The sequence below is a fragment of the Oryzias latipes genome, chromosome 4 (assembly GCF_053564925.1).
Source record: "Oryzias latipes strain Hd-rR chromosome 4, Olatipes_Hd-rR_3.1".
NCBI classification, from domain to species: Eukaryota; Metazoa; Chordata; class Actinopteri; order Beloniformes; family Adrianichthyidae; genus Oryzias; species Oryzias latipes.
Window position 1 is genome coordinate 33,321,925 of NC_136240.1, and position 27,274 is coordinate 33,349,198.

The following is a 27,274-nucleotide window of genomic DNA, read 5'->3' on the forward strand; positions in this document are numbered from 1 at the left end:
ACATGACACTTTCCAGCTGATCAAAGGCTGAACCCCCCAAGACATTTGAATAATAAATACAAATCTGTTGCAGGGGACTGTCAGCGGCTGACAGAGATGCCCGGCAACAGAAGTGAACATGAAGTGGTGAGAAGAGGCGTGGAGAGGAGGGGAGAACATGCCCCGGGACAAAGAGCTGCTTGTCTGAGGCCCGTCTGCCACCAGCCTGCATGGAAGGACCCGCTGCCACTCGTTTGAGGGGGACCCCAAGATAAATTCCCCCTACTTGACTCCTGTCGCACCGTCTGCCACTTGGACAATAACTGAGGTCACAGCAGGAAGTGGAGTGCTGACATCAATGCCTGCAGGGGTCACTTTCTCTCAGCTCTTGCATTTTTTGTCACATTTTTTCGCTTTAAAGAATGGAGCAGGACGTAGCATAAATATTTCCCAGTCCTCTTTAATCTAAACAGTACATTTATGGCCATTAATCATACAAGCCCATGCCCCTGCAAGACCCTTTCATTACATTTTTTTAAACAGAAAAGGACAGAGATGAATGCAGTCCCTCTGAGAAGGAAGCACGTGGCAGCATTTGATGTATCGTTCATTTACGTTTACCAAATGACTTTGCTGAAAATTTGGTAAAACGATCTTCTGAGCTGCCAGCATTAAGATGCAGCAACATTTAAAGTCCAGACATTACCTCATTTTCCTTTAATTAAAAAGGTTGCACAGTGTTTGGACAATGAAAGACAAGAGGAGCAATTTCCCTATGAATTTAATTCCGATAATCTTCTGATCTATGATTATTATGTTTTTAGCCTAAATCCAAAAAGCTGTGTTGTTTTCTAGGACTTAGTTTCTGCAGAGCAGCAGGAGCTCATCAGAAATTCCAAGAGAACCTGGCTGCAGACAACAAGATGGCACCCTGACATCATTAACCGGAACCAGAAGTTTTGGGAAGTTCATGACCCATCCATCCCCATTTCAGTTGAAAATTATTTTTTTTTGGTTGAAAAAGATTAATTTCCCCGGAGTCCCTAAGAGTTGTGCGTTTTTCCGTTTTAACATCGGAGATGTCAAAAATCGGAGATGTCTCTGTCAAAACCCACTATTCTTTGACCGTCAGGCTGTTTGCCATCAATGTGAGTCAGCTGATCGGCAGAGAAAAGCGCCTTTTCACCGCTAAGTAACACATTAAATTAGTAAAGTGTTTCATACCAGCACAAAGCCACTTTCATCCATTTATTCACATAAAGTTATAATAAAAAGGTGCTACAATTCTGAAATCTTGTGGAATTTCTGCTTCTGGCCAATGATGCCTGCAAACCAGGTCGCCCTCAGAAATTCACCTTTGAGGTGTGGGCGGGACTGTTGGGTGAGTTAAAACCTGACCTGACTTCCCATCATCCCTTTGTGTACATGCTAGCTTAAAGGCCTTCACGCCCCCAACCTAACGTTAGCAGTGCAACAAAAATGGTGAACCATTTTGGAGCTATCCAGCTGTTTAGACCCAGATTCCAGCTCAGACGTGTAAAAAAAAGATGCACTTGCATCTATTTGTCTGCAAGTGGATGCATTAGGATGGAGCCTGTGGGCCTCGGTCACTAAACTGCATGTTTTGCTTCTGCTACTGATTCACAAAGATTTGAATAAAGAAATACTCAAAAACGGCTATTTGAGCTTCATTTTCTTAATATACGTCCTCCATCATCAGGAAAAAGGCCACACAAACACGTAAAAACATTTTTTTTTATCAAAGTGGGTCTTTCAGGGGATAAATGCCTCCAACCTGCAACACTTGAACCAAAGGAGAACTCTACTGCAAAAAAATGTTCTCCAGAAGCTTTCAGTTCATGTTGGTGTTTCAGCAACATAAGAAAAATCCATCTATCATAAAAGAACTGTGAAAGACTCAAGGAGAAGTTAATAAAAACATTTTCCTCCTCCGCAGTTCTTCTGCGTCTGTCTTTGGGGGCTTTGCTCACGCAAACCTGTCATTCCCATCTCAACCTGCTCCTCTGGAGGGCGGCTTGGATGAGTGCACACTTTAGTCTTTTAGGGTGGGGGGGTTCTCCTAACGTCCCACCTCTCTCCCGCCCAGTCAAGACGCTCCAAACTCTTTGGAGCGCACGAGCTCTCCAAACAGTTCCGAGCTCATACGTTCGGAGCGCGCAGGGCTGGAAGGAGTCACGAAAAGTTGCAAAGCAGGGAGCCTAAACAAAGTCAGAGGCGGAGCACGTCAGGGAGCGATTCAGACCCGGGATGGTCCTCCAGTCGGGCTGCACATGTGAGCCACGGGCCACCGGCGACTGTTTTCGTTCCTGTAAGGGGCAGTGAGGAGAAAGGTTTGGGCAGAAACGAGGCGCGCTCCCCGAGAGCTGACTGTCACAAGTGCACCGGCACTTTGAAAGCATGGGCCCCCAGCCAGGACTCAGCTGGGTCCTCCTGAGCTTCCTGCTGCAGGCGGCGGCGCCCTGGAGCTCAGGCCGACCGTCCAGACCGAGACAGTGCGACGCGCCGAAGGCGGTGAGTCTTTATGAAGCCAGAGGCGCCGCAGCCGCAGCTGCAGCTGTCCTCCTCCACCTTGCATGAACGGCCCTTCAGGTTTCTGCTGCAGAAAACTGCCAGACTGACGCACACTGCTGTGACACTTGTGGCAACGTTTGCGCTAAACCGTCTGCACGTTGGAGAGAAAAGCGACAGTTTTGGGTGACACATGATTTGGACTTGTGGGCGCAAAAAATGTAGACTGAAAATGTCCCCATTCATGCAGCTCAGAGATTAGACTGAACTCTTTGTCCTGTCGCTTCAACAAATTTCAAACCAATACTTAAATAAAGGGGTAAATTGGCTAAAGGAAATATATTTTCAAAACATCGACAGTTTAATACTAAATATTAATCATTTAAAAAATGTTCTACATAAAAGTGCGGGTCTAGAACGCGGTTGCCAAGAGCAACTATGAGCGCACGCCTACTTTATGGTTGTTTATGTGACAAAAAGTGGGGAACACCCACGGGTGACTTGACTTCATTTGGAAACGTTTCATTGACCTCTTCACAAGTGGTCACTCACGTTCCTTCGCAGCACGCGCCTTTTCAAACCCAGGTTGAGTTCGATTTTTTTTCTTTAGGGAAAACCAGAGATGTTTCTTTCCTTCCAGTGGAGCGCATCAGCGCGTGGTTCATACATCAGAAAGCACCGCAGTCCTGCTGAGAAACACAGGGAAACTAACGCGCGCAGGGAAGCTGCAGAACCGGAAGATTTTGATGGATTCGCAGAATTTCCCGCCATCTGTTTCATTTGTACAGTGGTTCTGCTGTCGGAGATGAGGGAAGTCTTTGCGCTCATGTGATTTCTATGCGTCACACGGGGATCTCTGGCTTACATTACGGGTAATTACGCCTATAAAACGCGCTCGGCGCGCCGAAGCGCTCCAGAGAAGTCAGCGCTGCCTCAGCAGAGCGGATCTCGAACCGAGTCAATACCTAAAGTTGACCCGACGGCGGTCTCCAAGCCTCAGAGTCTCCTGAGCGCAGTGTTACAAATGTTTGAAGCTTTCTGGAAATGGGACAGACAAATGAACCCTCATAAACTGAATCAGTCAGTTTGCACATGTCTAAAGATGTAATGTAAAGACATGAAAAGGCTGCTATAAAACCTTATAGTGACAATTTTTACTTCATAATCATTCATAAAGTGTGTTTATGGAAAACCATTTTAACTTTTAAATGGCCAGGAAATTATAATTTTTTGAACCAAGTTAAAATGTAAAGGCCTCAGTTTAAATTGAGTCTTTACAATAAAAATACTTTTTTTAAATTTCTTTAATAATGATCAATTAACACTGGTGATAGATGTGAATAATTTTCTTTCTTTCTTGTTTGAGTAATAAAAGATCAATAACCTCAAACATTGATTGGGGAATTCACACAAAAAATGCCTTTTTGAGAACAAATGGTGTTTATCTGTTTCTTTCAAACATTTTCATCTTATGAGTGTGTTTTTTTTAATTAACATGTTTGCATGCAGCTATGAAACAATAGATGGAACATTTTAAATATCTATCATCAGTCAAGTATTTTTTAGATGAGGAAAAAAAAAGAGTACATATATCCCTTTAGTTAGGATTTTGCCATTTTTAGCCAAATTTTAAAACAATCTGTCGTTTTCTAGGACAAAGTTTCTGCAGGAGTTCATTAGAAATTCATCTCTGAGTTATGGGCGAGACTGTTGGTGTGGAGCAATCTTCAAATCCTATCCCCCATAACTGAGAGGTCTCTGTTTACACACTCTCCCACTAGCTTAACCCCCCCCCCCGACTTAACATTAGATTAGGTGCAACAAAAATAGCGAGAAACATCAGAGCTATCTGTTTTTGATGCAGACGAGGAAAACAAAGACGTTAATGAATCTGTTTGTCTGCATCTGAATGTAGCGGAGCAGGGAGCCTTTGGGCCATTTTCCACATCACAAATACGATCTTTTTCGAACGGCGTTTGGATTCACAATGATCTGAATAAAGAAATGCAATTTTGAGCCAATTTCTTTTTTTATAAATGACCTTCACCATCAGAAAAATGCTACCAGAACATGCTAGAAACACCAAAAACACCATTTTCATCAGAGTGGGTCTTTAAGGATGTTGTTTTCTTCAAAGGCCCCATAACAAATATTGTGTTAATAATGAATAGCTTTATAGTCGAGGCTTTGAACTTTATATTTGAATGAGCTGAAAAAATGAAAATAGGCTTAAAAGTCTTGCAGTCAAACTGAAGGGGAGCAGGTTTCTTTCAGGTTGGGCTTTTACGAGCCTCAGCACTCTATATTTGCACTGCTGCTTTGAAAACGCTTCCCAGGCTTGAATGAGAGTTTGGCAGGGCCGCCGTGCACTTCAACAATACACCAGGGTCTGTTTACAGCTCAGAAGGCCCCTCTATAAACCGCCTGCTTGCAGGCCAGCCTCCGTGTGATCGGAGCTCATGCTTTCTGTGCCATCATATTAAAAATGATATTCCACTCCGCAGCTGTTGACCTGAACCAGTGGACAGTAAAGTCCAACCAAGGAAAATGCCATTTTACTGAAGAATGTAACCTCTTCTCTCTCTGCTTCTTTTGCAGCAAAGTGAACTAAACTCCTTCCTGTGGCAGTTAAAGCGTCCACCTCCTTACCCACCATCGTACTTGTTCGGTACCATCCACGTGCCCTACACCCGAGTCTGGGACTTCATCCCCAACAGCTCCAAGCAGGCTTTCTACAACAGCAACCGTGTTTTCTTTGAGCTGGACCTGACGGACCCGATGACCATCTCCAAACTGACCAGCTGCCAGCTGCTTCCCCACGGCGAGAACCTGCAGACCCTGCTGCCTCGAGACCTGTATCGCCGCCTCAAACGCCACCTGGACTACGTCAAGCACATGATGCCCTATTGGATGACTGCTGACCAGCGAGGCCGTGGCCTGTATGCGGACTACCTGTTCAATGCTATAGCGGGGAACTGGGAGAGGAAGAGGCCCGTGTGGGTTATGCTGATGGTCAACTCTCTGACGGAGTGGGATGTCCGGTCCAGAGGGACGCCGGTGCTGGACCTCTTCTTGGCTCAAGAGGCGGAACGGATGGGAAAGATTACTGTAGCGGTGGAGCAGGTGGAGGAACAGTGTCATCCACTCAATGGACTCAACTTCTCTCAGGTACGAGAAGGAAGGAAAATGGTTTACTCTGGCATTTTCTGTTTTTCCCCCCACGTATTCTCTGTGTGAACACAGCTGGAATATCAGGAGAGTCTGGAAGGAGAAGCTGGGCTTAGAGGGAGCATGAGCAGATCCTGAGTTTGTTTATCCATCATCCTAATGTAAAGAAACGCTCAAGTCAGCCACATTTCACTTTCAAGTCTGCAGTGCAGGTTTTGTGAATGCAGACATTTAGGGTTTTGCATTCTCTAAAAGAAAGAAAAAAGAACTTTAAAAAGGGGAAAAAGTTATTTAAATGGAGTGAACCTCAGTCGAACAGAACGAACATGTTAAAACAGCTAAAGCGGCTAAAACGGTGCAACTACATCCAGAAAACCAATGAAAGAAGGTGAAGGGAACAGAAGACGCTCCCATTCATTCGTGCAGACTGACTGGCACTGTGCGATTCTGCTCCACAGACTGTAACCGGAGCCTGAGAAGCAAAGCGTGGGGGCTGTATTCCTGTTTGATTTCATGCATAATGATAACAAGAAGAAAATTGTTTTTTTTAAAAAGGTTTTTTGTTTTTAGTTTATCCTATCCAAAGATTTTTTTTTAGCTGCAAAAGAAATAGTCTGCGATTTCTCTTTTTTGGTCCTCAACAGCAAGAAAAGAGGGATCTATAAATGTGTTTGTAACCTTTGACCTACATGGAAAATACAACGATTTGTGAAGTGCCTGCAACCACATGCTATGCAAGAGCTGCACAAACCTCCGGGGTTGTGCTGCATAGCAGTGTGGACCCAAAAACCCGTGTGACTGCACGGTAAGCTAATTTGAGAGGCAGCGGGTATCTATCCTCTCCTCTTTCATCAGCACCTAACTATGCCGTCAAAATGGCACGGCGTGCCCTGCACATGCTGGAGTCCTTTACCGCCTCCAGGAATTATTGTTGCTTAGTAATAACAGAGAGCAAATAAAGTCTAGTTGTAAAATAAACAATCCATTTCTGGTATGACATCATAAAAAGTTGGGAATGTTTATTTTCTCTGGATTGGAGAGAATTTCGTTTAAAGTTGATATAATTTAGTGAAGTCAATTGTGCCAAAAATCCATCCTCTTAATTAAATCATAACTCGGTTGGAGATTACAGGTGCAGCTTTAAAACATGTGGAACGTCAAAATCTTAAGATATATACATCTGCAAGAAGGCAGATTTTACAGAGCTCCTAATAAGAAGTCAGGTTTTTATGAGGCAGGTGTTCAAATTTAGATATGAATATAGTGCTGTGAAAATCCCTAAAAATATGATAGTAAATAACTTGAAATGCACCCAAGTCATGCACAAGCAGCGCTGGAGCTTTGAGGCAGCGGCCTTCGTCTTTCCAAATGTGTGCGAACAATTTAGAGCTGTGCTGAAACCGACATGGAAACCATTATTCTGGATTGTTATAATATGAGGTTTAATCTGAACACTGTAACAACAGTGAGGTCATGAGGATGGATGGATGCCGGACGGAAAAAGAAAAGTCTGAAGACGAGGTCAAAACCTACAGGAAGATCATTGCGTCTCATTTTACTGCTGGCGCTGAAGCGAGAAACTCAGTCAAACGGATGTTTAATTAGAAAAATATGTCGAATATTTCCATCCGTAAATTCCGGACTGCAAAGCGCACCCGATTACTATCCGCACCCACCCTTTTTCACGTGTTTAACTACTTTTATACATACACAAGCCGCATTGGAGTACAAGCCGCATGTATTAGGCAACATTGTCATCCTGACAAATCATGTCCTGTCTCCCAGTGTAAGTGTGATTCATTTGCACACAGCGGGTGGAGTCAGCTTTGCCTCAGGCTCATGTTTTTGTGTTTATCTACATCTGCCAAACAGCATGGACCTCTATTCTGTTCACAAGTTCCTCAGTTATGTTTTTATTTATTTATTTTATTTATTTCTTTATTTTTAACTTATTGACAATCTAGGTATCATACATAAAATCACAAACAGAAACCATATAATCAACATTACATCCCTCAGTTATGATGAGGAAATTTACATCCGCGATCCCCCATTTCCCATGAGTCTTAGGGGCTAAAGGCGGGGCCAATGCCCGGCTCGCCACACTGTTGTACATGTTTAAGAATGAGCAAGTATCAGCAGTGCATGGAGGGGTGAACGGGTAAAGCTCTCTTTCCGCTTGTGTCGCGGCAGCGTTATGGGAGTAAAAGGGCTGGTTAAAAAACACACTAGTAAAATAAAGCTGCGACGACTGAAAAGCGCGCGCCTCAGCGCGATACGCGCGCCTCCTCGCGGAGCGTGCGTCAGAAGTTTCCTTCCACAACAAACACTGTTGCTCCGCGGACGCCTCGAGTAAGCCCTGGCTGCAGCCTGCAGAATGGCTCGACGCCTCTGCGCTCCCGCGCGCTCCTTGTCTCCCCTTCCTATCTACTCCGACAGCTCTGGCCAGGGCAGCTTCAAGGAGGAGCGCTTCGTCCCCATTGCGCCGGTGAAAGGAGCAAATCGTGTCTGTGCAGACCAATCGGACTTAATGCTGTACGTTTTGTGTATGAGGGGCGGATGCGTTGTTACGTGTGGGAGCCTTCAGACTGCCATCGGCCCCGCAGCTCACACGGAGGCTGTGAGCGTTTCAATGCAAAACTCCGCTCAGTCCTTAGAAACCGTTAACACGACCACGTCAATTTGTGTTTCCAGTCGTGTCCCGACAAAATAAAGGCTGATGTTATTCTCACATATTTACGTGCAGCCAGCCGAGTCACTATGACTCAGAGGTAAATTCACTCCATGCGCTGTTCTCTCCGTCACGCAGCTGACCGGCTTTTCCAAACCCGTTGGTGATGGTGGATTTTTTCACGCTGTTTTTAACGATTGCTTTTAACTTGAAAGCTTCATCATACTGTAATGGCGATCACGTGCACGTTGGGTCTAATGGCACCAAAGGATTCTGGGATGCGGCCGGGCATGCGTGTTTCGTTTTGTTGAACCATGACTGAAGTGTCTAAGACCTTAAGTGAGGTGCATGCCGTTTGGCTGCTTAGAGGTGTGTTGAAAAACAAATGACTTGTGCTTGGTGTTAGATAGAGAATACAAACCATTCACTGTGTCCGAAAATGCGTACATGGCGGCCGCCAATTAAAACCTTAAATTAGCCGCGTAACTGAATAAGCCGCACGGCTGTAAGCGCAGGAAAAAAGTAGCGGCTTATAGTCCGGAAATTACGGTAGAATTAAAAGCTTGCACTCCAAGACAATTCATGTAAAACTTTTAATATTCGTCATCAGATGCAGAACGTTTTTGGTAAGATGAGGCAATAGGGATATTTGTAACTTCACACATCTTGAATTCGGAAACCCGAGAGGCATCTTGTCAGGACAGTAGAATAAATGCCTTTAAAGACCCACTCAGAGCATCTTTTGATCTGTTTTCAAAGCGTTGGTTGTTTAATTTCGATTATGCAATTTTTAGTAAGGATCAAAAACCTGTGTCGTTTTCTAGGAAATAGTTTCTGCAGATCAGCAGGAGTTCATTGGAAATTCACCTCTGAGTGGAAGCGGAGTTAGTCCCCCCCCCCCCCCCCTTCCTTCCTGTCACCCACCTGTTTACATGGTCTCCAGCTAGCTGACAGGCAGAATCTGAGCTACAGTTTAGATCCAGATTCCAGCGCAGACGAGGATAACGTTCGTGGATCTATTTGTTTGACAGAGGATGCATCAGCGTGTTTTTCTACGTCACAGATACGATCTTTTTTTAAACGGCATTTTCTCGTCTGCTCCTGATTCACAACGATTTGAATAAAGAAATTCTCAGAATAAGTTTAATTTTCTTTAAATTTGTCCTCCATCATCAGAAACGTGCGACAAAAACAGGTTGAAGAAATCAAAAACACAATCTTCACTGTAAACCCGAATAGTCCAATGAGCTCAAAAGTTTTATAATCACTGAACTCAAAAGTAACAAACAAGTTGAGTCAGCTTAAAACCTATAAGCCGATTCAACTTTTGCCACAGTTATATGTTTATTGGACTAAAACATTTTGAGTAAATGAAACCTTGGAGTCAAAACTTATGAGTAATGAGACGTGATGACGTCGTAACGTACGCCCATGACCGTGAACTCAGCCACAGAAGTCTTCAAGATGGCGGAGGTCTGATGCGAGTGTCAGCTGGCCCAAGTTGATAACGCACATACGTCTTGGTAAGTCGTATTATTTTATTTTTTATTATATTTTATGACTTTCGCCTCTGTATTATATATTTGTTGCTTCTTTTGATGTTCCTTCAAGTATATCCTTTGTATTCATGACGTGCTCCATGAGTTTGTATGTATCTTCGAATATTTGTTCTGAATTAAACAATTATATACGTTTTGCAGTATCATGTCATCAGAGAATTATTGCTTGTGGTTTCAAGTTTTACTTTTACCGAGTTGGTTGGCGCACATTTTAAATTATCTAACCGTTACTAGCTAACCGTTACTACTAGCTAACCGCTAGCTAGCTCTGGCAGAGCGGCTGCCACAGCCACATATACGACTCGGTGGGAATTGCCTTTTTTTTCTACTACTTTTTACCACAGGCTCTGTGATTTGGTAATCGTTATTTTTTTGTGTAACTTGTATTTCACGTAGTAACCTAATAAATGCAAATGTGGGCTAAGCTAGCTGCCTTACGCTAACATGTTCTCGTATCTTCTTTAGTGAACCGGCGGTGCGTTTGAAAAATAAGAGCGGAGGTAAGTTTTGATTGTAAATAACATGGCTGCAATATTTAAGACACGAGCAGCTCCCAGTCCCACGAATCCTCCGGCTATGGAGAACATTTGACCTTATTGACAAATTAAATTAATTATAAATAAGTAAAAATGTCTAAGCTACCTTAATGTTATGTAGCAGTTATAACTTTGTCCTGAATTGGGCTCGAGTTAAAATACTAATTGTATCATAAAGTTTGCTTAAGACTCAAAAACTGTATTTTGGCCACTGGTTTGGTTGTGATTTGTGTTTCACAATGTCAAATATTTTAAAATAACTTTTTTGTCTCTTCCTAAAACATCCTCTATGTCATTCTAGCTAATGCACAAGTATTTAAAAAATATTAATATAAATCATAGATTACATATTGTGGACAGAGTATTGAGGCTATTGTGAAATGCAGCGGTTTTTCCAAGCTACCAGTAGCTTGAAAAAGCTTTAAAATGTGTTTAACATTTTAAAAAAAAATTTGTAGATGTGAGCTGAGTTTCATCGCATCACAAATGTCAAACTGTTAAAACAGTTTTATTTTGACCTGGACAGACAGACACAGAGGATGCTGATCTTTTTGAGACAGAAGGCAGCACGAACCGGAAGGCTCTATGCGACATTCTGCACCTCTATGATAAACAGGTGAGGTGTAACTGCATGGCATGATCAACATTATGCATTAGTATAGCTAAAAGAAGGGGCTGACTTGGATCGGTTCATATTAATTACTGAGTGTTTCTAATTCAGTGAATGAGTGTAAATGTTTACTTCACTGGAGAAAAAAACATCAATGTTGATCCCAATGCATTTGTAAATATGAATTTAATGTCATCTTATGTTTGGTGTATTTTTTGAAATAACTGTACAATTTTAAGATTATTAAAAAGACTAGATGAACTGAACTGAGCCAGACCAAAGGGTGCAGTCATTTGAAATATGTTTGCCATATTAATTTGTCTTTGTCTCTGTGCAGCAAGAGCAGACTGCTGATGTCAAAGGTACTCCTGTCCTGTACTGGCTTCCCATATACAAACGTGAGGAGGACCCACAGTTCTTCAAAGTTTGGAATGTAAGTACTTTATGATGGATATGCTGGTTAATACTCCAGCTGTGTGGGTAATACAACTTAACCATAAAGTCATGCCAAAGCAATATTATGTGGCAGAGCACATGGTCTCTTAAAATATTGCACTCCAGCTCATCTGTGCTCCTGTACCTGACCGTGGACCTCGCCTCTGGCTCATCTCGGGCCCACAGCCGTCCCCTATTTCATCTGGATGACGCCAATCTGCTGGACTTAAAAAATGCAGTTGTTGAGCTAGAAAATGTAATTCTTCTCAAAGAGTTCTGGTACATCGCCTGTCCGTCCTGGGGAGGAGTTTTTTTTAATTTTATTTTTATAAAGGAGTTTTTACTAACTGTGTAAAAGGGTCTCATGGCAGGGATGTGATGTGTGTAAATGTGATCCTGTTTTCAGATGTCATATTTTTTTGTGTACAGTGCCTTATGGAATCATGAGGACTCTTACAAATAGTCTTATTTTGATTCCATTTGATTTTGTATTATATAAGCTCTGTTCTTCCAGATCCTTTTCAAGCAATAAATCAAGCTCTACATGACTTTAGTTAAAGATCACTGTATTGAATTAAGCAAATGTGATTTAATTGACGTTTTTGTTTTATTTTCTGTCTTTTTAATCAATGCATTTCATCATTTCTGTAATGAGTTTGATAAATATGTGTAAATTTTTTATTGCTTTGACTACAATCCTTGAAATCATTAATTTAAATCAATTTTAATAATTTTCCTGAATTTCTGACCTTCTCTTAAAATGTCAATTTCAGGTTGTAGTTTTTGCATAAAGTTTTCTTCCCTCAAGCGATCAATTCTCTCTCTTTAATACTACACTGTTTTTTTTTCCTTTGCAGATTAGAGTCACCAGAGCCAGACATCAGCAGCACCTCTGTTGGCATTCTGACCGTCAGCAACAACAATACAAGTTCAGTGCATTTCTGTCCGCTCAGTACAGCAGTTGTGGTGGAAGATGAGCTTGTGGTAGGCAAATTTCCTAAATGGGTATTTTTTTTGAGCGCTAATGTTTATGGGGAAATGGCAGCCTAAGAAAATACTGTTTTATGTGGGAAAAGTATAAAAAAAAAAGGCTGATAAACAATTTTTGCTTTTCTTGAAATGTAAGAATGCTCTTTTTTTATGAAGTTGTATAAGGAAATGGTGTAAAAAAGATTAGTGCTCATTTTTTGCTTTTTTTGAAGACTGATTTATTTATTTTTTATGGCTTGTGCACTTTTTCTTAACACAAATTGTGCAGTGTTTTACCTTTTTGTAGTACCACAAGTTGTTCAAATGTACTTGTGTAAGGTGGTTTAAAAATAAACTTGCAATTACAATTCTGCCTCAGTTTTTCTTTTGTAAAAATGGTCCTGACTAAGAAGGACAAATAAGACTAGTTTAGACTTCAAATGATTAATTTTGAGTTGAGATATATTAAAGTTTTTTAGTTAATTAACTAATGTATTAAGGTTCAATAAAAACAAAATATTCTAGTTCAGTAAAGTAAGAATCTTTAAGTTAGTTAAATAAAAAGTTATAGTTTAAATTTAGTTAAATTGTTTTATTTTATTCAACTCAAAGATTTTAAGTTCAAATAACTTATACTTTTTAAGTAAGTCAACTTAAAAATTATTATGTAATCTGTTTCCTCAAAAATTTTGAGTTCACTGAACTTATTCGGGTTTACAGTGTGGATTGGGTCTTAACTGCAGTTTAGGAGGAATACAGACACATTTAGGTGTGTCAAAGCTGTCTTTAGACAATTGCAGTCTAACAAGAGCTCCTTCTTGCTGAAACCTCTTTAAAGGCTCTTCAGATCACAGAGAGGTGTGGATGAGTCTCCATGAGAGGCTGTAGAAACAAGCCACTTCACTGCATGGTTTCTAGTTTTTTTTTTTTTTTTTTTTAAAGCTGATGGAGCTTGACAGCATGAGCAGGCCAATATGAATCCAGAACTTTGAACAGAGATTGGAAAAGGCTGTTTAGAGACTGCAAGCTGTAGGGACAGCAGCTCTGGGGCTCTGGATCACCTTGTTGGCTTTGTTCTCTTATCACTGAAGTGCCATGATGAATTATGAAGGAAATGGACCTGTTGCCTTTGGGACAGGGATGTCCCTTTTGATCAACTCCACTGTAAGAGACTAAATCTATCTTGTAAAGAGTCTTTCCATGACTACACAATGCTGGAACGCAACTCTAATAAGCATTTTCCCCTGTTGTATGGGTAGTTTTTGGAGATTCCTCTGTGAAGAGCTGTTATTTACTAACCCACATGCAGTTTCAACCCATGAGCAGCACTTCCACCACATAGCCCATGTCAAAAAGATATTGCATCATATTTGTGGCGCCTTTCTCCAGGGCAGGGGTCATAGGTCACGGGAGGAGGTGGTAGAGAAACCACAAGCAGCGGAGCGGTAAGGAGACTGCCAGTCTGGTGGGGTCACGTCTGGGCATTTCTGAGCAGGCAGCACCCCTTCCCATATGACACCCGGTTTAGTGCGTCTTCATCTTAACTTTATATCTGCTGCTTTATGGTCTGACTTGAGTATATTTGCAAAGTGAGAAGCCTGGATGTCCCCTTACTACCACCATTTCCCTGCTGAGTGGATGAAGGAAAGTGTTCAAGAATGGATGACGACTAAATACAGTTTTCTATATTATATTTTTAGGAACAACTAAGGAGTGATTAGTCATTTAAAAAAAGAACTTTGACTCTAAATTGAAACACCATGAATTAGACCAGGTTTTGGTCCACAAGTTAAGTCGTTCATGCTTTCACTCTACCTAAAACCAGCCTCTTTTAAGACACAAATCTGTGCAGCCCTTATCATTATGTAGTCATTTAGCTTAAAAGTCCCACTCTGATCATCCTTTGATCTGTTTTCAAAATGTTCCCAATGATCTTTTATTTACAAGAAGCTGTTTCTTAGCCAAAAAAACCCAAAATCAAAACTGTCGCTTTCTAAGACATAGTTTCTGCAGAGCAGCAGGAGATCATTAGAATCTCACCTCTGAGTTATGGGTGGGGAATGTTGGAGTAGATCAACACCGTCCCCCCCTCCCGTCCCAGTTGCTGAGAGCTTGTGCCCCCCCCACCGTATTTTCTGTCACAAATATGATCTTTTTCAAACTGCATTTTTTTGTCTTCTCCTGATTCACAACTATTTGAATAAAAAAAATACTCAAGATGCAAAAGGAATACTTCAATGTAAATGTAAGCTTACTTTCTTTATGTCCTCCCTCATCAGGAAAATACCACAAGAACATGATAAAAACACCAAAAACACAATTTACATCAGAGTGGGTCTTTAAAAAACACCGTCACCCCTGACTGTTTGGGCCTTGGATTTGTGTTCGGTTTGGCAGATGGAAAAGCTCACCTGTGGTTTTCTCCTCGCTAGCATCTCTCATCTGTTTACTGATTTACTGACCGAAGCTTCCGTATTTTCCATTTTCCGCTCTACAAGTCCCGAGTATAAGTCGCAGCGGCAAAAAAAATGCATAAGAAGAAACTATGCTTGTGAGGGTGCTTCTGATCAACTCTGCCAAGCCAAGTGTAAAGCTGGGATCACACCGAACACGATGCGCACGTCAAATTTATTTCCAGAGTTTCTCTTTTGATCCGCGACAAATTCGCTGCTTGTCCAAAAATGTGTTAATTCAGTAGATGTCAAAAGTATTCAGCCTCATCACTTTATGGAACCATTGCCTTTATATATCATTAACAATTCATGGAAGACACAGATGATGTTGAGAGATCAGGTTGCTTTCTTGCAGAGTTATTCAAAAGCATCGGTAATCACATCTCCATGTCTGGGGTTAGAGATCATTCAGAGACTCTCCCGGTCGGTACGATGAGCTTCACCGTCTCTTGCAGGAGCTGCGTCTGAATGACGGACGCTTTCAGCGCTACTTCTGTCTCTCTGTGATGTTTGGGTAAACCCCAAACACCTCTGCTTCCAAATAACCCTGGTTGACCTAAAACCGCTTGCAAGTGAATCCTGATCCGTTTTACCAGGCAAACTTTTCAGCAAAGTGAACGTAAGCAGCATAAACACGTTAGAAATAAAGTGCTAATCATTAATGTGCAGAGAATAAAGACATTTTCAACTGGTGGGGGTTGCTGGCCTGCTTGGGTTGAACAGAAATCCCTCTCAGCTTCTCTGTGTTGAGGCTGTAGACTCCCACATGCTGTGGTCACAGTGGGGATCTTTCAGACTTGCAGATACTGCCAAAATATCACAACAATGTATGTATTCAGGGTAAAATAATGTGCCATGTGATGACATTTGGTTTCTCAATTATATAAATATAAACACATGGAAAATACACAGAGCTTGGAACCATGAGCATACACACAGTAGCCTCAAAGTAAATCCTCCCGGCTGTTTGGGACAAGGACTTAATTTAAAGCCACACATTCTGTGTTTTCCATGAAAGCTTTATGAGATATTCATCTGTTTAATTTGTTTTTGATTTTCCAGGCCAGATGGAGCCCATTGAAATGTACTGTAAGTCTCCAAGATCCATATCATCAATTGAACATGAGCTTGAAACTGCAAATGTAAAAAAAGGAAGAATGTCCTCCTCTTTGATGACCAAGAGATCACCCTCTGTGCATCCAATGACAAACCTATTATGTCAAGACACTACTATAACATGCAGAGTCTGTCAAAGCAGGATTGAAGTCAAAATGAGATTCTCATGCATCAAATCACATCAGATGGAAAATTCTGCGTTGTGTTCTTTGGATCTTGTTCAACTGAAGAATGCATCTTTTGGGGTGGAATTTGGTAACATCTGACCGAGCCCACATGTAAATATTTGCATTATATGATGAGTGTTTTAGTGTGGGTTTCAAGCCAGAGTGCAATAATGGAAAAATCAATTCTGCGATTTGCTCTCGCTGCCTTGCTTTCTGTCCGTCTTTTCGGTTTCACTGCTCATTGCATTTCTAACTCATCTAGCAGCCATAATAAACATAGTAAAAAAAGAAAAAGAGGGGAGGAGGACAATGGGAAAAAGATTTGGCGACGTATTCTCCCTCTTTAACTGTGACATCTGACGGGGCTTCAAATGCAAACTATAATTAACTACACTATGTGCAAAACGACAGGGCAGCATCAGGCTGATCATCTGGTTCCGTCTGCAGTCAGACAGCCATTCCACTGTAACACTAATGACTTAATAGGCCACTTAATGACCAAATAGCCCACTGCCATCCAGAAGCACTTAGACAATTATGTTCTGGCCAAAGCTTTGCTTGCCGATGACGAGATGGAGCTAGGTAGAGGGGCTCTGTGCACTTGACAGCAAAATAAGTAAGAAAAAAAAACTAACTTGTACTTGATTCATATTTTGAGAAAATTGGCAGGGAAAAGTGTTTCTTCAATAGAGTTCAATAACAGACCGGCAGACAAAGGTTAATTGGAAAAAAATCTGGTGCAGTTCAAATAACTACCACAATTTTGCTTTCTTTACTGGAAGTACTTAACTGTCTTTTAATTCGACAAAGATAGAGTTAATGCAAGGAAAGAGAGGTTCCCCCACCAAGTAATTTTGCCCCCACGACTAGTTTATTTTTTTAATTCTTTTTGAAACCGCTTTGTGTTAACCAAAAAAACCTGTGAACCCAGCGTACCTCATCGCAGGGTCTACGTCTTCCATGTTCCACCTCTCGGAGACCAAAAGTAATGACTCCAGCACATTATCACTAAGCTCCGTGCCGCTGTGGCTGCTTATGAACATGGCAGGTTGGAGAGCTCTTCCATAATTCATCGGTTCTTGTGCCAAACCTTTCCCGCATCCCTTCGCCCACATACACCAGAGGACTGGTGTTTCATTCTCCTCAAACATCAATGATTTCACCTGACATTCTGGATTTATTACTGCTCAGGACAACCCAAGCTATTACACACACACACACACACACACACACACACACACACACACCTTCTTGCACATACTACATAGTGAGGTCCAGGGAAATCGCCAGAGAAGTGAGGACCAGCCTTTCTGGTTCACTTACATGAGTGTAAAACGCCCTTTTGGACACCAGAGGTCGTCCTTTTTAACAATATGAGGTTAGATTCTGGGTAACATTAAGTTTTTGATAAAAGTTTTAAACTGTGTAAGTGAGGACCAGCATGGAAAACACACTCCAGGTTTTTAGTTTTCCTGTGGATGAAATATTGATGTTAAAACTTAATTCCAGGAGAGAGCTATGGTACAAAAATTCTTTATAATCAATTCTACATTTGTTTTAAGTAATTGATTTTGCAACAATTGATTGTAAAACGGACTATGCATGCTTTCAAAGAAAAATAAAATTCAATTACAGTATTTTCAGGCTTTTTCTTTATTGAACACCTTTTAACAGCAAATCTGCTCATAGTAAAAAAACATAAATCCTTTAAAAAAGCATAAATCTTTTAGAAAAACAGAAATCTTTTGGAAAAACAGAAATCTTTTAGAAAAACAGAAATCTTTTAGAAAAACAGAAATCTTTTAGAAAAACAGAAATCTTTCAGAAAAACAAAAATCTTTTAGAAAGATATAAATCTTTTAGAAAAACAGAAATCTTTTAGAAAAATATAAATCTCTTAGAAAAACAGAAATCTTTAAGAAAAATTTAAATCTTTTAGAAAAACAGAAATCTTTTAGAAAAATTTAAATCTTTTAGAAAAAAAGAATTCTTTTGGAAAAACATTAATCTTTCAGAAAAACTGAAATCTTTTAGAAAGACTTAAATCTTTTGGAAAAATATAAATCTTTTAGAAAAACAGAAATCTTTTAGAAAATTTAAATCTTTTAGAAAAACAGAAATCTTTTAGAAAAATTTAAATCTTTAAGAAAAAAAGAATTCTTTTCGAAAAACATTAATCTTTCAGAAAAACAGAAATCTTTTAGAAAGACTTAAATCTTTTGGAAAAATATAAATCTTTTAGAAAAACAGAAATCCTTCAGAAAAACAGAAATCTTTTAGAAAATTTAAATCTTTTAGAAAAACAGAAATCTTTTAGAAAAATTGAAATCTTTTAGAAAAAAAGAATTCTTTTGGAAAAACATTAATCTTTCAGAAAAACAGAAATCTTTTAGAAAGACTTAAATCTTTTGGAAAAATATAAATCTTTTAGAAAAACAGAAATCCTTCAGAAAAACAGAAATCTTTTAGAAAAATTGAAATCTTTAAAAAAAACTGAAGTCTTTTAGAAAGGCTTAAACTTTTGGGAAAAATATAAAACCTTTAGAAAAACAGAAATCTTTTAGAAAAATATAAATCTTTTAGAAAAACAGAAATCTTTTAGAAAGACTTAAATCTTTTGGAAAAATATAAAACCTTTAGAAAAACAGAAATCTTTTAGAAGAATATAAATCTTTTAGAAAAACAGAAATCTTTTAGAAAGACTTAAATCTTTTGGAAAAATATAAAACCTTTAAAAAAACAAATCTTTTAGAAAAATATAAATCTTTTAGAAAAACAGAAATCTTTTAACAAAAAATAAATCCAGAAACATAAATATATTGCACTTAAAAATAATAGAAATTGTGCATAAAATTAAGTAACATTAAATTAAAAGAGCAAAACAGGATAAATAATCCTAAATCATATTTTTCTTTTTCACTTTAATGATTTCATTGTAGACGAAGTATCTTATATCTTTCCATGACCTGTTTTTTAGTTCAGGAGACTCCTCGATGCAAATGCTGCAGTCAGTTTTTCCTGGTACCCTTCTAAGTCCAATAAAGCCGGCCATCTTTTGTGTGACTGCAGTTCTCTCTTCTTGGCTCCATGGCTTCTTAATGATTGCTCTTGGCAATTCTACAAATAAAAAAGAAAGCAAAAGAATTGAAGAAAAAATCTTGCAAAGTTTGTAAACAAATTTATAGTTTGAAAAGTCACATGTTCTATTTTTCTCAAATCTCTGTTATTCTCAAAGTAGCTTGGGTAAATACATGACTACAGTAGGTGACCAAATATGTTCATAACATTTTCTTCAAAAACTAAAAATAAAACACAACCAATGCTTGAGTCTTAGCCCAACCTTCTGCAGATTTCATCTTCTTTTCTGTAAAAAGCCAGACTCAGACATTTATTTTACTTAAGCTTCCTCTTTCTTTGCATCTCCTTGTTTCCTTGTCAAGGTTCTTGTCTTCTCCACGTTCCACTTCTTCCTGACCTTTATTCTTATCTGAATACAGTTAAACCCCTGTCTGTAAGGACTTAGAGCTCTGCTTTCTCTCCGGGCACCGGTGGGAATCATCGCCGCTTTACTAACGCACTAGATCTTCCAGCCCCCCCAGCACACAGTCCCCAACGTCACTCAACTGACCGTCGTTGACAATTACCTATGCCTGAATTGTTATACCCGACGTTTGATCTTGGAAATTCCAATCCTTGTGTTTGACTTCTGCCTGCCTGACGCTGACTTAGCTTCATGGATTTATAGCTGTGCTTGACTGTTGTAAAAACTTCCAGGTAATAATCCCTTTGGATTCAGCGGACTGCCTGCCTGTTTGTAACACTGTCTACGGTGGTAGTTATGCTCCTGGACTTCTCGCATTAGGTGAAAAATCTGTAAAGTAGTGACATTATATAGAAAACATTTTTTAAAAATACTCTTAAAATACCTTCACCACATGCTTTGAGCACATTTAAACACACATTTAGAATAAGGTGTGATCGCAGCCTGGCTAAGCAGCTCTCCCTTTCTTCAGAAATAGAAGCTTTTCGGGCAGGCAGCACACCACAATGCATTGTTCCACCGCATATTTGCGTTTCAGTGTTCGCAGTTTCACGTATTAGCAAGTTCACAAAAAATATCAGACCATTTAAGACGCTTGTGTGAGACTGTTGTGTCCAAGGAAGGTACCGAGGGAATTTCTGTGGAATGGGGACGGAGATGAGGAGCACTCCGGCCCTCCGGCTTCCCCTCTGACTGCTAAAAAATACTTAATAGCGAGCACCAACTAGTTCCAATGGTTCCTAAGTCACTATAGCCGAAGTTTGTGACCCTGCATGGTGAAATGGCATCAGCTGACTCAGAAGCGGCCAGAAAATATTCTGATAGCTGAGGAAGAAAATCATGGAGAATAATTATCATCTGGATGAATAAATGGTGGATGAACCCTCTTCTGGAGGAAGCCACGCTCAGAAACACGCTGCTGTCAGACTGACGCGCCATGGCCAACGCTTAAATCTGCAGGACCTCTCGCACTTAACTGATGAAAGAGGAAACACGGCTCCTGGTTTTAAGGCACAGAATGACAGAGAGACAGTCCTAATGTGTGTTATAAATTACACTACGGTCTATTTCTGTGAATAAAATAAAAAACTCTTTATGTTCAGCAATATTCCAATGTTCTTTAATGAATGTTTCACAAAGCATTAAACATGTTTCAGAAGGTTTCTTGATGTGGAAGGATCGGTGACGGGCATTCTTCGGCCGCAGCAGGGGGTGGGGTTGGGGGGTGGTTCTCCGTATTCACGGGTGTGTCTGGTCCCTATGGTCCCTAACCCCAGCGAATATGGGGGGAATACTGGAAATAATTAAAGATCAGTACAGTATTCCCTCCATATTCATGGGAGTAAGGGACTGGAGACACCCAAGAATCCACAGAATCTGCAAATACAGGAAACCACCCCAACCCACTGCGGAAGATTGTCCGTCACCGATCCTTACTCATCAAAAATAGACTGTACCGTACTGTACTTTATAACGCACATTAGGAGTGTCAATCTGTCTCTCTGTGCCTTAATACCAGGAGTATGTTCTTCCTCCTTCATTAGTTAAGTGAGAGCTCTGCATCTCTTCGCCGCGAGGGTGTTCCACGTCCCGCTGTGCCACGGAGGAGAAGTGCTTTACTTCACGTGGGTGTGATCTGATGCACAGAAGTTTACATTCAAATGTATATAATAAATTTTTGTTTTAGCGTGACTTTTTAAAGTTATAAAACCAATGTTGTTATGCATTTTACATTTTAATGTAAAACACTAAAATTTGAGAATTCATTTCCATTCATTTTCTATACCCTTTATTCCCTTTCGGGGTCACAGGGCTGCCGGAGCCCATCCCGGCCACTTGGGCGAAAGCAGGGGATGCCCTGGACAGGTCGCCAGTCTGTTGCAGGATTTGAAAATACTTTAATTTAAACTTTAAATGTACATTTTTAGATGAAATGTTCTCTTAAACTTGTCCTTTTCACAGCAATTAGAAATATGTTTATATAGACATACTGGAACTCATCTTTTGTAACCTGACCCTGCCTCTGTTTGCCTGCCAGCTGCCCGATCGTTGCCTTGATTTTTGCCCACCCGTGTCTCTCCTCCGAAGATCTTTTTTAAGAGTTAAGATCTCCAATCTTACCTCTTTTCTTTGAAATCAACTTTTTTTTCTTTTGTCCACCATAGCTTGAGACCTGCCTGCCTCCATCTGAGAGAGATGTAATTAATACAGGTCTTAAACTACAGTTAATAACTGAGGTTTTCAAAGCTTAACACACCATCATCATCATCAACGTCGTCATCATCATCGCCACCACGATGTTTCGGTGCTTCCATTTTGGTGTCTCCTTTTTTCTTTCGTCCACCAGAGCTTGAGGCCTGCCCGTCTCCATCTAAGAGAGATGTAATTAATACAGGTCTTACTCTACAGTTAATAACTGAGGTTTTCAAAGCTTAACGCACCATCATCGTCATCAACGTCGTCATCATCATCGCCACCACGATATTTCGGTGCTTCCATTATGGTGTCTCCTTTCTTCTTTCGTCCACCAGAGCTTGAGGCCTGCCCGTCTCCATCTAAGAGAGATGTAATTAATACAGGTCTTACACTACAGTTAATAACTGAGGTTTTCAAAGCTTAACGCACCACCATCGTCATCAACGTCGTCATCATCATCGCCACCACGATGTTTCGGTGCTTCCATTATGGTGTCTCCTTTCTTCTTTCGTCCACCAGAGCTTAAGGCCTGCCCGTCTCCATCTAAGAGAGATGTAATTAATACAGGTCTTAAACTACAGTTAATAACTGAGGTTTTCAAAGCTTAACGCACCATCATCGTCAACGTCGTCATCGTCACCATGATGTTTCGGTGCTTCCATTTTGGTGTCTCCTTTTTTCTTTTGTCCACCAGAGCTTGAGACCTGCCCGTCTCCATCTAAGAGAGATGTAATTAATACAGGTCTTAAACTACAGTTAATAACTGAGGTTTTCAAAGCTTAACGCACCATCATCGTCATCATCGTCATCGCCACCATGATGTTTCGGTGCTTCCATTTTGGTGTCTCCTTTTTTCTTTTGTCCACCAGAGCTTGAGACCTGCCCGTCTCCATCTAAGAGAGATGTAATTAATACAGGTCTTAAACTACAGTTAATAACTGAGGTTTTCAAAGCTTAACGCACCATCATCGTCAACGTTATCATCATCGCCTACACTCTGTTTCGGTGTGTCCCTTTTGGTGTCTCCTTTTTTCTTTCTTCCACCAGAGCTTGAGGCCTGCTCGTCTCCATCTAAGAGAGATGTAATTAATACAGGTCTTACACTACAGTTAATAACTGAGGTTTTACAAGCTTAATGTACCATCATCGCCATCATCATCCCCATCATCATCGCCACCATGATGTTTGAGTGCATCCTTTTTCTTTTTTTCACCAGAGCTTGAGGCTTGCCTGTTTCCATCTAAGAGAGATGTAATTAATACGTTAATACATTATGACCTGATGAGATATAAATCTTGTTTTAGTTCAAATCTTTGTAATATTTTAAAGGCCTAAACCATGCAAAATCTATTTTTAGAGCATTTGTGTTTTAAAATGTTAATTCCTCACTATAAAAAAAACCCCAAAATGGTATTTTGATCCATTCACACATTCCCGAGTATTCCTCTAAAAACCTGAACTCTGACAATCAGCCCCTCCTAACCCACGTAAATAAGCGCGTTCTAGCGAACTGACATAGACCAGTGAGAACAGCCCCTTCTAGGCAGAATCTTCGCTGCCAGCACCCCCCCTTTGTAGTCTAACACAGACCCACTTTTAGGCCCTTTAATGCTGCTGTATCATTACATGATGACCAGTGGTTATCTGCATCAAATCTACAGAAGGAAGTAAATGTAAAAAGCAAACAAAAAAATCCAAACATCAGTCTTACCTGATGACATGCATTCTTCAGCTGCTGTATGGCATTCAGTTCGATCAAGATCTGCCATAGCAGCCTCCAACTGCAGGACAGAGAAAAAAAAGGCTAAATCAAATTGTTATTGGCAGCCTGAATTAATATAGGCTGCAAATAAAAAAATACACTTAAACCATGAACTTCATGAAGTGATGAACTTCTTTCAGTTCACCACTCTACTCCCCTCCTGAGGTTTATATTTGGTATATTTAACACATGAAAACAAAGTCAATAGCAGTACATAAAGGTGGACCTGTGGGCCATATGAATTCAGAGGATATCAAAGCTTCATTAGGTTGACAACTAAACAAATAACATAAAAATGTACATACACAAAAAATATTTTTCATCTGCTAAAAAACTGCTGCAAATTCAGTAAAACTAATATAAAATAAAGTGACATCAGGTAAAATTAAAGCCATAAGCGGCGTTGTATGGCCCGCAGATGCAACCCGCCTTCCGCGCCCAACTCTTCGCACCACTGCTGCCCTCACCGCCCTCACTTGCCACATTTGATCAAGTCTAGTCAAAACTGCTTACTCTAATTATTCTAACTATGCTATCTATGCTAATGTAGCTAAAAGTGCTAGCGTAGCTAAAAGTGCTAGCGTAGCAATCAGCGTCATCAACTCTCTCAGAAAAACACATTGCTCAAAATGCTAATGATGCTAAGTATGCTAGCTATGCTATTTTGGCTAAAGTGCTAGCATTATGATCAGCATCAACTCTCTCAGAAAAATATATTACCTAAAATGCTCTTTATGCTAACAAGTCTAATGTGGCTACAAGTGCTAGCATAGCGATCGCTATACGTCATAAGATGGTAAAAAAACCCACTTTTTTCAAAATGACTGCTTATCTGTTGATTCTATCTCTATAGCAACCATTTTGTGTTTTGGTCGCCTCGGGATGATGAACAGATCGACGTTAGTTTCAGACGAATCGGTAAAAGTAAACTTTTTGTTGTCCTTAGCAACAGTGGTTTTGTGCTAGACACGCCCAGATTCCTTATATGTCCATACCCAGTGTTTTTCAATGTATTCAGTTTCAGGCATGAATGCATGCATTCAAATTTTCACAGTATTCCATTGAGCAACATAAGAGTTATAACAGTGCGCCACTTTGCTAGCTCACCACGTGCACGCCGTTCAAAAACTACAACTTCTAATTCCAACAGCATGCCATTGAAAAGGTTTCAAGATGATCGATGAAAATTCCAACGACAAGTTTATGTTTGAATCCGGTGGTAAAGGTGTTTTTTATGGAAAATTCAAGATGGCGACCTTTTCCAGGGGTCAAAGGTTGACGAAACTCCAGAGGTGATTGTAGACTTACGCTAGGGAGTTGCGAGTCAAATTTCCTAAAAAAAACAATCACTTGAAAATAAGTTAATTTTTCCATATTGTGTAAAACGCAAAAATCTCAAAATGGCAGATTTTGGCACAAAATGGCCGCCAAATCATAGGTCATGTCGCCATCAAATAATTAGGCCTATTTGAAATAAAGATATAAATTAACATTCATTGTACATAAATTATGGGAGTCAAATCTACAACAGCTAAACCATGGGTCTGAAAAATCTAAAAAAAATTATTAAATATATAAAAATGAATGAATTTTCAATGTTCACAGTAATTAAACTATCAGAATATAATATTTTTCAATAGAATATATATCAATTTTGATATATTTTAATCTGACAGGAGCACATTCAAGTTCCTTTAAAAATAAAATTGTGTCAAAAAATATCCTACAGCAGTCCATTTATTGGCAGTTGTTATAATGCATTTCTCCCAATCTTGAATTAAGAACTTTTCTTCTAAACAGAAACTGCTGGTTCAACATACGATAAGAGTGTGTTCTTTAAACCTAATCTAAATATAAACAGTTTTGATAATAGATTTAATCATCGTTAATCATCTGACCTGTGCATTTTAGAAAATTGATAAAACCCATAAGGCCTCTTAATTTAGTGTCATGTCAGGTGTGGTTAAAAACAGATTTATTAAACTATTAAGAGATAACCAAAATAACTCTAATATGGTAACAACATGTAACTTACAAACCTATTATTTATGCTCAATAAGAAACATATTAGGCTACTTAGAAGCTCCATGTAAAAGCTCCTGCTGAAATAAATCAAATAGAACAACTTAAATTCATGACTAAAACTCAAGAAAGATGATTGAGCACCCCCCCCCCTTCTCCCATGCACCTGGCTCTTAGCTGTTGCCGTGCAGACTTACTTCTCCTCCCCCACTGGATGAGCTTGTTTGAGCATTTTTGTGAGTTATAAAACTCTCAGTGGGAGAATAAAAAACAAAATAAAGATTCTTAGCTTAAAGAGTCAAATTTTTAACATAAATGAGCTGTTTAAAAGATTTAATAATCTGCATGCCCTGGTTTTCAATCATAGCTTGTTGGGTTTCACTTAAAAATAAAATATAAATTGACAAAAACAAACTATTTAAAAATACAAAAAACATTAAATAAATTGTTTTCTTACCTGTGCCTTTTCATGCCTTATTTCACACTCTCCATGCTGAGTCTGCAACTTCTTGATCCCCTTTTGAAAACGCTCCATCTTGTCACAAAGCAGCTCCCTGCAGGTGTGGACTTTTGCCCTCACTGCTCTCTGGCAAAGCGCTGTGATTGGCTGATTCTGATGGGCCCATTAATTGAGCGGTGGAGGAGGGGTGACACCCTGCTACTTCATGAAGCCTAAAACTCCTCACTGAGTTTCCAGATATTGTTGGCCGTTTTTTCTTTTCAAATTAAATAGATAGATCAGAGGTGCTCACACTTTTTTGGGGTGTGAGCTATATATATATATATATATATATATATATATATATATATATATATATTTATTTATTTATTTTCAGAATAAAATACTGTTTAATACATGTAGTAGCTTTTTTGACATGTGAGCTCATATATATATAGACATATCTATATATATATGTCTATATATATATATATATATATATCAATATATATATATACAGTATATCCGCGTTTTTCGCGGGGGTTATGTTTCAAAAAGAACCCATCATGGACAAAATCCGTGAAGTAGAAACCTTTTTTTTAACAATTATTATACAATTGAATACTCTATTATACATTGAAAAGAAAGAAAAAAACATTTTACAGGCTCAAGCATTTGTATCACAAATAAAAGTACTTTAGAAACTTTTTTCAACAAATAACTTCTGTACTGTACTGTCAAATAATAATTTTAATCATCGATGTGAACAGAAGGGTTCAAATTGCAGAGATTAGCACTGCCCACCGCGACCCGAGTAATTGGATTAAATGGGAGAAAATTTAAAATGATTTTGAAAAAAATACAAAGTACAGTGGGACAAAATAGTGACTCAGGTGTATTTCACTGCTCTTCAGACTGAGCCGCTACATCCTGACTCCGCTCTGTAGTGTTTTCTTCTTTTGCAGCCCGCGGTGCCGCAGGTGCTTTTGCTGGTCCACAGAGTTTTTTCGACATTATGGGTTTTGGAGAAACTCCAAATTGCAACAGTATTTGCACGTACGTAATGTAAATTTGGCAAGCTGTTTTACGTACATGTACATATTATACTGCAATTTTATTGAC

At 39.6% G+C, this 27,274-nt stretch overlaps 2 protein-coding genes and 2 long non-coding RNA genes across 12 annotated transcripts in view; 2 read left to right on the forward strand and 2 right to left on the reverse strand.

Annotated features, from left to right (window-relative positions):
• The window catches only part of LOC144991952 (uncharacterized), an 89,621-nt gene that overhangs the window by 19,038 nt on the left and 43,309 nt on the right, over positions 1–27,274 (reverse strand). The gene's annotated exons all lie outside the window — the stretch shown is intronic.
• trabd2b (TraB domain containing 2B) overlaps positions 2,033–27,274 on the forward strand; it is an 85,689-nt gene continuing 60,447 nt past the window's right edge. The window contains exons 1-2 of one of the 2 annotated variants that reach the window (XM_004068419.5): positions 2,033–2,511; positions 5,107–5,676. In XM_004068419.5, coding sequence (XP_004068467.1) covers positions 2,398–2,511; positions 5,107–5,676 — 684 coding nt within the window. In that variant the 5' untranslated portion in view covers positions 2,033–2,397. Of the gene's footprint in view, positions 2,512–2,931; positions 3,094–5,106; positions 5,677–27,274 lie in introns of those variants that run through there. The other variant, XM_078946323.1, reaches the window with a different exon arrangement.
• LOC111947396 (uncharacterized) lies at positions 9,311–12,824 on the forward strand. Of its 4 annotated transcripts, none has more exons than XR_013655638.1 (5): positions 9,311–9,870; positions 10,372–10,406; positions 10,901–11,058; positions 11,390–11,485; positions 12,345–12,824. It is a non-coding gene; the product is annotated as an uncharacterized LOC111947396 (long non-coding RNA). The 4 variants fall into 4 exon arrangements; XR_013655639.1 differs by having other exon boundaries at positions 9,351–9,870; positions 10,969–11,058; XR_002873210.2 differs by lacking the exon at positions 9,311–9,870 and having other exon boundaries at positions 9,881–10,406.
• Positions 17,827–26,490, reverse strand: LOC111947395 (uncharacterized). 5 transcript variants are annotated; one of them, XM_078946324.1, is made up of 11 exons: positions 26,171–26,488; positions 23,641–23,710; positions 23,071–23,169; positions 22,893–23,000; positions 22,718–22,822; positions 22,543–22,647; positions 22,359–22,472; positions 22,175–22,288; positions 21,991–22,104; positions 21,855–21,920; positions 17,827–19,309 (listed from the first exon to the last, which is right to left on the reverse strand). In XM_078946324.1, the coding sequence occupies exons 1-11, from the start codon at positions 26,246–26,248 to the stop codon at positions 19,089–19,091; spliced, it is 1,194 nt and encodes a 397-aa protein (XP_078802450.1). In that variant the 5' UTR covers positions 26,249–26,488; the 3' UTR covers positions 17,827–19,088. The 5 variants fall into 5 exon arrangements, with proteins under 5 accessions (XP_078802450.1, XP_078802452.1, XP_078802451.1 ...); XM_078946326.1 differs by lacking the exon at positions 22,543–22,647 and having other exon boundaries at positions 26,171–26,489; XM_078946325.1 differs by lacking the exon at positions 23,071–23,169.